The following is an 8,442-nucleotide window of genomic DNA, read 5'->3' on the forward strand; positions in this document are numbered from 1 at the left end:
CGGCCATCTCGGCTCAGCCTGGACCTTGGCGCCGTTACGCCAACGGGACATGTTCTCGATAGGAAATTTCCATCCAGCACGGGTTGTCTGTTTCCTCTTTCGAACACCGGTTTGTCGAGCATGTGTCACGCACGGCAGGCCCGGGGCTGGGCTGGGAACGGAGAGTTGACCGCAAGGCCCCTGCCCTTATAGGTCGCTTGACCGGTGCTCAGGGTTCCTCCGCTGACTCTTACCCGGGATCGCCTTAGCACATCCAGGAAATGTCAGTCATGTCAGCCGAGTTTGTTATGTTAGGATCAGAAGCCGGGTAGGTGGGAGCTAGAAAACTTGATTCATTTTTAAAGGCACTTCACCCATTCCTTTAGTCATGCCTGTGCCAGGTCCTGGAGATGAATCAGAGCGAGCCCTACCCTCGAGGAGCTGCTAGTCAGGTCAGGGAGACAGGCGAGCCTTACATTCTTGGCATTCAGGCCTCCACTCAAAAGTCCCCTCCTCAAAGAGGCCCTCCAGGATTGCCTTGGCTAGACGGGTCCCGACCAGCCACCAATCCATTGCTTTGTTTATTTCTTTTACAGCACTTGTTGTAGCCAAAATGATCTCATTTATTTGTTGACTCTATAATGATCTGTCCCCTCCCTCTTCCCACCTGGCCCATGAGGGTAAAGACCCTGACTTATTCACTGTGGTTTTCCAAGCACCTAGTACGGTGTCTGGCAGGCAGAAGCCACTCAACAGATCGCTGAGTTAACAAATAACACGACTTGATCGATGCCGTCACAGAAAGAGGTATAGGGCGCCCTAAGGAGAAGTCCAGGACTCGGGAATGTCTCCTCAGATGAAGGGACATTTGCATGGGGTTGTAAAGGATTTGTAGGATTCCACCAGGTACAGATGGAAATGTTCTGCCATCGCTTACTGCGTGAGCTTGAGCAAATTACTTGAATGTTCTACCTCAGTTTTCCCCTCTGTGAAACAGAGAGTGAATAGACTCTTGTGAGATGTAAATGAGGTAAAATACAACGAAATGCTTACCTGACTGCCAGGCACGGAGTAAACAGTCCATCGAGATATTCTTAAAAGCAGTTAGTATGGCACTTAGCACTCAGTGGGTGCTCAGTCCTTAGTCTCAAGACCTCCCTGTCTGGAGAGGAAGTAAGGTAATTCCAGTCGTGGGTGACATGTATTATGCTACAGACAATTCAGGGCTCTGTAGGAGATGGACAGACATATTATCTTTATTGAATGCTTACCACGTGCCAGGCGCTGTGGTAAGTGCTTTATATATGTGCGAATTCATTTAATCCGCCTACGATCCCAGTGATTATCATGACTCAGTAGATGGAGCAACTGAGAAAGGTCCGGTGGCCTGCCCGAGGTCACACACCGCATAACCGCCGGCGTCGAGACTTGGACCCGGGTCGTCCAATCCCAGAGTCCAGGCTCCGAACCGCTATATCGTCGTGAGGATGCGTTCTAAGGGAGGCCAGACCCAGCACGCGGTCAAGCTTGAGGCAAGTGGGAGAGGTTGTGAGCGCTCAGGGGAGGAAAAGATGGATTCCAGCGGGAGAAATCAGAGAAGGCTTCCTGGAGGAGGGAGCGTTTAGGTTGGACTTTGAAGGATTAGTAGGAGTTCACCAGGAAACAAAGGATCTTGAGAAAGACATTCGCTCATTCAATTACCATATCTTGAAACCTCCTGGGAGCCCAGCCCGAACCAGGTGATTCTGGGGACACAGATGAGTCAGATCTGGGCTTGGCCCTTCCAGGATTGCCCACCAGATGAGAAGGAAGGATGAGGAGAGAGGCGGAAAGGATGGGGTGATGGGAAGGACCGTGGATATGAGGAAATGGGTAAGGGGAAAAAAAAAAGAGAGAATGTTCTCATTCTCTTAATACCACCAAGATCTGGTGGTATTAAGAAAAAGGGGAAAGTACTTGGTTCCAGGCAGGTTGGGTACTTGGGTCTTTGCAGTGCTCAGCACGTGAAGAAGGCAGCAGGACATGACACAAGTGAGTTAATCCAGCCAAGACCACATTGCTCAGATGCCTTTGTGGTCTCTGCCTCTCTCAGTCTGACGTTCTCTCTCTCTCTCTCTCTCTCTCTCTCTCTCTCCTGGATCTTCTTTCTGTGTCTCTACCTCCCCCTCTTATTTCTCGCTCTCTCCCCACCTTGCCCGCATCCTGTCTGCCCACGTGGCTTCTTTCCTCCAAGTCTCGGTCCTTTCTTCTTCCTCTAGCCCGATTTCTGCGTGGCTCCAGCTCGACACTGCTTTTTCGTTCGAGACAAACATGTTGCGATCCCGGGATCCTGCCTTAACAATCTTCCTCCTCCAGGCCACAGAATATCCTGTGTCCAGAGGTCATGGGCAATGAGGACTCCCTCTCTCTGGAGCCCCTGAGGAGGTCTCCCCATCCCCATGCCCCCTCCCCCATTTAGCCAAGCCCTGGCCCAGCAGGCGGTCAGCTCATCCCAACGAGGGACCCCCTGCGCTGCCTCTCTTCTCAAGGCCTCCAGTCGAGGTCCCAGGGCTTCCCCCTCCCCTGTGACATTTCCCAACCCTGATTAATCACAGGGGTGGCCCCAGGGAGGAGGAAGGAGATGGTGTGTGTTCCCATAAAGAAGCTCAGGTGCCAGAGCCAGGCTCCAGGGCCCAGGCACCGGAAGGTCATGAAGCTAGGACTCGTCTGTGCTCTGCTTGCTGTCCTGGCAGGTGAGGCTCTGACTGTCTGTTCCACCGCTCCTCTGCGTTGCCCTTGGCACCCCCAGCCCGCTAGGAATCTCTGCCTCTCTCCCATGCCCTCCCATCTTGCTCTTCATCAACCCCTCTGCCTCCCTCCCGCCCCCAGGGACCAGCCGGGCAGACACTAGAGCCATTGGCGCCCAGGAGTGCCAACCCAACTCACAGCCCTGGCAGGCCGGCCTTTTCTACCGCACCCACCTCTTGTGTGGAGCGTCCCTCATCAGTGACCGCTGGCTGCTCACTGCTGCCCACTGTCACAAGCGGTGAGTGACCACTCTGGGGAGGGGGCTGGGGTTAAGGAAAGGGTGACGGCAGGGGTGGGTGGCAAGGGCCTTTGGTAAAGGAGAGAGGGAACTCTAGGCAGGAAGAGTTGAGCCTCTGTTTCAGTTCCCAGAAGTTTAACTCTTAGAATTACAAAGAGTTGATTCTCGTAATTTTCGAGTTTTAAGTCATTCGGTTCTAAAAGTCCAAGATTCAAAGTTTACACACTAGGAACTCTCAACTCTGACTCAGAGAAATCCAGAATCGTAGGCTCCTAAAGTCTTGGATCCACGAGGTTCTACGTTAGCCTCTGAGAATTCTAGAATCCGTAGAGACAGAGCAGCACTGTCCAGTGGGAAATAACGCCGGCCACGTGTGTAAGTTTGTTTTCTAGTAGACGTGTTGAAAAAAGGAAAAAAGAAACAAGAAATGTTTATTTTAATAACAGATTTAACTCGATACTTGAAAAATATGATTTCGACATGTAATCAACATTCAAACACCTATGACTGATGCAGTTTACTCTTTTTGTGTGTGTGTAAGCCCTTGAAATCAGACATGTGTTTTACTTATATGACAGATCTCGATTTGGACTAGTCACAGTTCATCTGCTTAGTAGTTGTGCTGAGTCACACAATACCAGAATCTTAGATTCAGAGTCTTTGGGGTAGGTTCATTGGCTGCAGATGCTCACAGTCCTAGATTCAGTAGTCTAGAATACTGTTTCGTAGAATTCTGGAATCTTGAACCAAGAACATTCCAGAAACGTATGTTTATCAATGTCTAGAATCTGGCGGATTTGATATCCCAGAAGGATATCGTTCCGGAATCTTGAAATCAGAGAATTCTAGAGTCTCAAACTATTCGAATCGTAGATCCTCAAATTTCCGACATCACAGATTTCTAGAATTCTAGAATGATGGCATTCTAGTCTATCGTCCCAGAATATTAGAATTCTAGGCTCGTTAAGTCCTAGGTTTAATTCGGTTAATTTAAAAATCGAAGAGTTTGGGATCCAGAGAAATCTAGAACATTGGACTCTTGGATTCGTAACGTTCTAGAACTCAAGCCTCACAGAATTCTAGAATCATGGATTCCTAGTACGTTAGAATTCTAACGTACTAGAATCTTAGATTCTGGGCATTCTAATAGAATCCTAGAATCTATCTGATGCAAAAATGATTTCTACATCTCTCTGGAAAGAGGCCATCCATCCTGCTCTGATGCTGTTCCCTCCAGGAAAGAAGCTCAGATGCTGGTACAAGATGCGGTGTGGGAATTTCCCATCATGCATTGGTCCACGATGGGGCCTCTTTTCGCTCAGGCACATACATCAGGCTAGAAGAACAATGTTCGGATTTCAGCCCCAAAGATAAAGGAGGGAAAGAGAAGAGCTTTGGAGGTGGAAGGGATTCAGAAGCCGGGGCGAGTCGGGGTGGGGGAGGCTGGTTTCCTGGCAGCGAGGGGACAGAGAGGGAGAGAGATAGAAATAACATCTCATACGCCTCAAACCCCGAGTTCTCGGTCTTTAGCCTGATCCCTAATGCGAGAGGTCAGAGGTTCGGGGGATGCACGTGTAGACCCCCAGACGGTCCCCAGCGGTTTAGGGCAGAACAAGTGAATTAGAACTGCCGTGAGAGGGCTTGAGGCTAGACCCCAAGAAGAAATGCGTCGATGGGTGAAGGGTATGACGAAGAGGAAAAGCCCGAGGCCACAGATGACCCCTCATCTTGGGGATTTTCCATATCCCATCCCCTTACACACACACACACACACATACACTGGAACACACACTGGAACACACACAGAGCCACTCCCCACGGAAGCCGCCAGACCTGCGGGGGCAGGGGGTGGGGCTGTTGTTGTGTTGTAGGCGGAACATCCATGTGCCTACATGGTTCCAGGGGACCCAGTCACTACCAAGGCTCCAGGTGAAGCAAGAAAAAGCTGGCTCCTTCAGCATGGACTTAAAGGGCGTGAGCTTTGGGGGGAGAGCTACGAAAGCAGAGGCAAACACAAGGGCGGAGCGGGGAGCAGACACCCAGAGAGGATAGGTGGCTTGTGGAGAATCACGGGGCACCCTGGTGGACGCTCGGCTTGACCTCTGAGACCTGTCCCCGCAGGCAGCTGTGGGCCCGCCTGGGGGAGCACCACCTCTGGAGATGGGAGGGTCCAGAGCAGCTGTTCCGGGTCAAGGACTTCTTTCCCCACCCTGGGTTCAACAAAGACCTCAGCGCCCAAGATCACAACGATGACATCATGCTGATCCGCCTGCCCAGGCAGGCACGCCTGGGCCCTGCCGTGCAGCCCCTCAACCTCAGTCAGACCTGCGTCTCCCCAGGCACCCAGTGCCTCATCTCAGGCTGGGGGGCCGTGTCCAGCCCCTTAGGTACAGCCTTGCCCATGACACACTCCCTTAGGTCTCATGCTATTGTTCTGAATCCCTCCTCTTCCTCTCTCTCTGCCTTTTCATTTCTACCCTCTATCTATCCACCCATATGTACCATCACATCTAAGATGCTATCGATCGTAAGATGTATTATTATTTCAGAACCCACTGAGAATGGATCCTCGTGTGACACCATTTACCTGATGACACACTCCGATTTCAGGGATGCTTAAATGCGAAAATCGATACATCTGAGAATCAAAATAAGGCCTACGTCTCTCAGAGTCACAGATCAACAACCTATCAGCCAAACAGGGCTTCCCACATTAGTACTGGTTTTCAAAGGGCCTTGAAAAAAAGTCAGACTTTGTTGCTACCAACATCTGAGACCTGGAAGATTTTAGATAAAAGCTAAGTTTCTGGATCTGCTTGAAAAACTCGAGCCCACATTCCCAAAGTAGTGAGCGCTGTTGGAAAGAGTCAGTGAAGGTGGCCCCCTGCAGGCAATACCACTACACGGTCCCCTCCGTCCACTTCTGTTTACCCATCAGGCCCCTGGATGCATCTAAGTTTGTGCCTATACATTTTATACATGAAGGTACATGTGTCTACATCCATATCGATCTCGATACGTTGTATATATCTCTATCTCTACCTAATATCTCTAAATCTCTATCTCTGTACCTATCAAGAACCATTTCCCTATCAATATCTCTTCCCCTTTACCTCGCTACCTCCTCACTGGATATCTCTGGGCCCGTTTTCCCCAATTTCTTCACGGCCTCCTCTGAGAATCTCTTTCCCCTTAAGAGGTCTCTATCTCCCTCTATGGTCTCTACTGTTCTGTGTGTGAATTATATAAGTATCTCTTCTTATCTCTTGGTTCTCTGCCTCTCTCTCTCTCTCTCTCTCTCTCTCTCTCTCTCTCTCTCTCTCTCCCCCTCTAGCCCATCTTCACATACATCTGTTTCTCTTTCATGCTATGATTCTCTTTGTCACTGTCCCGGGCTTCAACCTTGGAGAAACTTATGTCGTGACTCCATGGATCCTCCTTAGGAAGGGGGGGTGGGTGGGTACTGAGTGTGTTGGGGACAGCTACCAACCCTCTTTGACTTCCTTCCCCAACAGTGCAGTACCCACTCACGCTGCAGTGTGCCAACATCAGCATCCTGGAGCCTATACTCTGCCACTGGGCATATCCAGGCCACATCACCAAGAGCATGCTCTGTGCCGGCCTGTGGGAGGGGGGCCGGGGCTCCTGCCAGGTGAGATCTGCTCTGAGGACGGATGGAGAGGATGAGTATCCTGCTAGGACTCCTGGGTCCTGGGGGAAGAGGGGACTAGGGTCCCAGCATGCTAGGTCCGGGGGAGAGGCGGAGGCTATGAGCTTTTACTCCTGGGTCTGGAGGAGGAGGGGCTGGAGACCTGGAAATCTGGGTGTTGTGGGTGTTAGAAACTAGGGGGTCCCTGGGAGGGAGGAAGTGGTCTGTGGAATGTCATGAAGAGACTGGTCGAACAGTTTCTCTGCTCTTCTCCCACGCACAGGGTGACTCTGGAGGCCCCCTGGTTTGCAACGGGACCCTGGCTGGTGTGGTATCTGGGGGATCAGAGCCCTGCTCCAGACCCCGGCGCCCTGCTGTCTACACTAGCGTATGCCACTATGTGGACTGGATCAGGAAGACCATGGAAGATAACTGAGCCCTGCTTCCTTGGATGACTAAGAAAGGAGAGGACCACGGGGTTCCCGCTTCAGCGGTCCCCACCTTTGACCTCAGATGTCCTGAAGCAGCTTCTGCCCCCCGCAGAGCAGCGTCACCTGGCGGCTCTGCGGCGGGAGGGACAGCCACCAAGGAGCTCCTCCCCTCGGAACTTCGGCCAATGAGACGTCCCCTTTCTGGACTCCGCCCCGTGTGGCCCCTCCCCTCCCCTCTAGACCCCGCCCCCAGCGACGTCAGGGCCGTGATGGCCCCGCCCCCTCCGCCGAGACCCCGCCCCTGGGACTCGGGCGGCCCGGCCCCGCCCCCCGCGGCCCCGCCTTAGGCGGGCGGGTCTGGGATTTGACTCCTAAGCGGGACGGGCCTGGGAGATGGGGCGCGGAGGGCTGGGACCTCCTCAGAGCCAGCGGATGGCTGGTTTTCCAATAAACGCGCCACGCGGCGAGCCGTGCCTTCCTTCTGCCTGCGTGCCGGGGGGCGGGCGGAGGGCGGACGCGCAGCGGGCGGGCGGGCGGCGAGGGCAGCCAGGAGTCCGCCCGCGCCTCGCGACTTACCTCGAGCCCGTCGCCGGTCCCGTCCGGAGTCTGCCTCCACCAGCCCTATTGCAGCAAGCCTCCTGGGTTCTGCTCGGGCCGGTCACGACGCCTCCGGGGAAAGGGGAAACCAGGTCACGGTGCCTCCCAAACCTGCCTTCCCGGGGGACAATAGGCGGCGCAGATCCGCCCCCAGGTGTCAGGACCAAGGACTTGTCTGTCTCCCACCCGGGGTGATTGGCAGCAGCCTCCTCCTGCCTCGGTCCCAAAGTCCGGGCCCCACAGCCCCCTCCTTCCTCGGGGTCGGGAGGCCCGGCCCCCAGCCTCCTCCTCCTTCGGTCCCCGATGTCCGGGCCTCCCCGCTTCTGACCCCGAGTCGCAGCGCTGGGCCCCTCTCCCCAGCCTCTGGAGCCGGAGAGTCCAGGCCCTCCCCTCTCAAGATCGTCCCTTCGGCCCCTCAGCCCCTCGGCCCCTCCTCACTCACCCCGCGGGATGCTCGGCCAGCTCCGGAGGGAGAGGAGGCGGGGCGGGAGGCGGGGCCTCCCAGTTAAAAGGCTCCAGAACCTTGTACCTGGCAGATAGCTGAAGTCTCGGGGCCTCTTCCTCCGGGTCCGAATCAGTAGGTGACCCCGCCCCCTGGACTTTAAATTCGCAGACGCTGGCACCTGGCCCCGGGGTCGGGCCCAAGACCCCAACTTCAGATCCCGTCTGGGGAATCTCAGCCCCCTCTTCCCCAAATCTCAGAGGGTGTCCGGGACCCCAACTGCCTCCTCCTTGGGAATATAAGAATCCAGTCCCCTCTG

The 8,442-nt window shown here is 54.0% G+C and overlaps 1 protein-coding gene across 1 annotated transcript in view; it reads left to right on the forward strand.

Annotated features, from left to right (window-relative positions):
* KLK9 (kallikrein related peptidase 9) overlaps positions 1-7,281 on the forward strand; it is an 11,611-nt gene extending 4,330 nt beyond the window's left edge. Inside the window, exons 5-9 of the mRNA XM_011382916.2 lie at positions 2,567-2,711; positions 2,848-3,004; positions 5,126-5,391; positions 6,520-6,656; positions 6,937-7,281. Coding sequence (XP_011381218.2) covers positions 2,567-2,711; positions 2,848-3,004; positions 5,126-5,391; positions 6,520-6,656; positions 6,937-7,089 — 858 coding nt within the window. The 3' untranslated portion in view covers positions 7,090-7,281. The remainder of the gene's footprint in view (positions 1-2,566; positions 2,712-2,847; positions 3,005-5,125; positions 5,392-6,519; positions 6,657-6,936) is intronic.
* The last annotated feature ends 1,161 nt before the right edge of the window (positions 7,282-8,442 follow it).

The sequence above is a fragment of the Pteropus vampyrus genome, unplaced genomic scaffold (assembly GCF_000151845.1).
Source record: "Pteropus vampyrus isolate Shadow unplaced genomic scaffold, Pvam_2.0 Scaffold494, whole genome shotgun sequence".
NCBI lineage: Eukaryota > Metazoa > Chordata > Mammalia > Chiroptera > Pteropodidae > Pteropus > Pteropus vampyrus.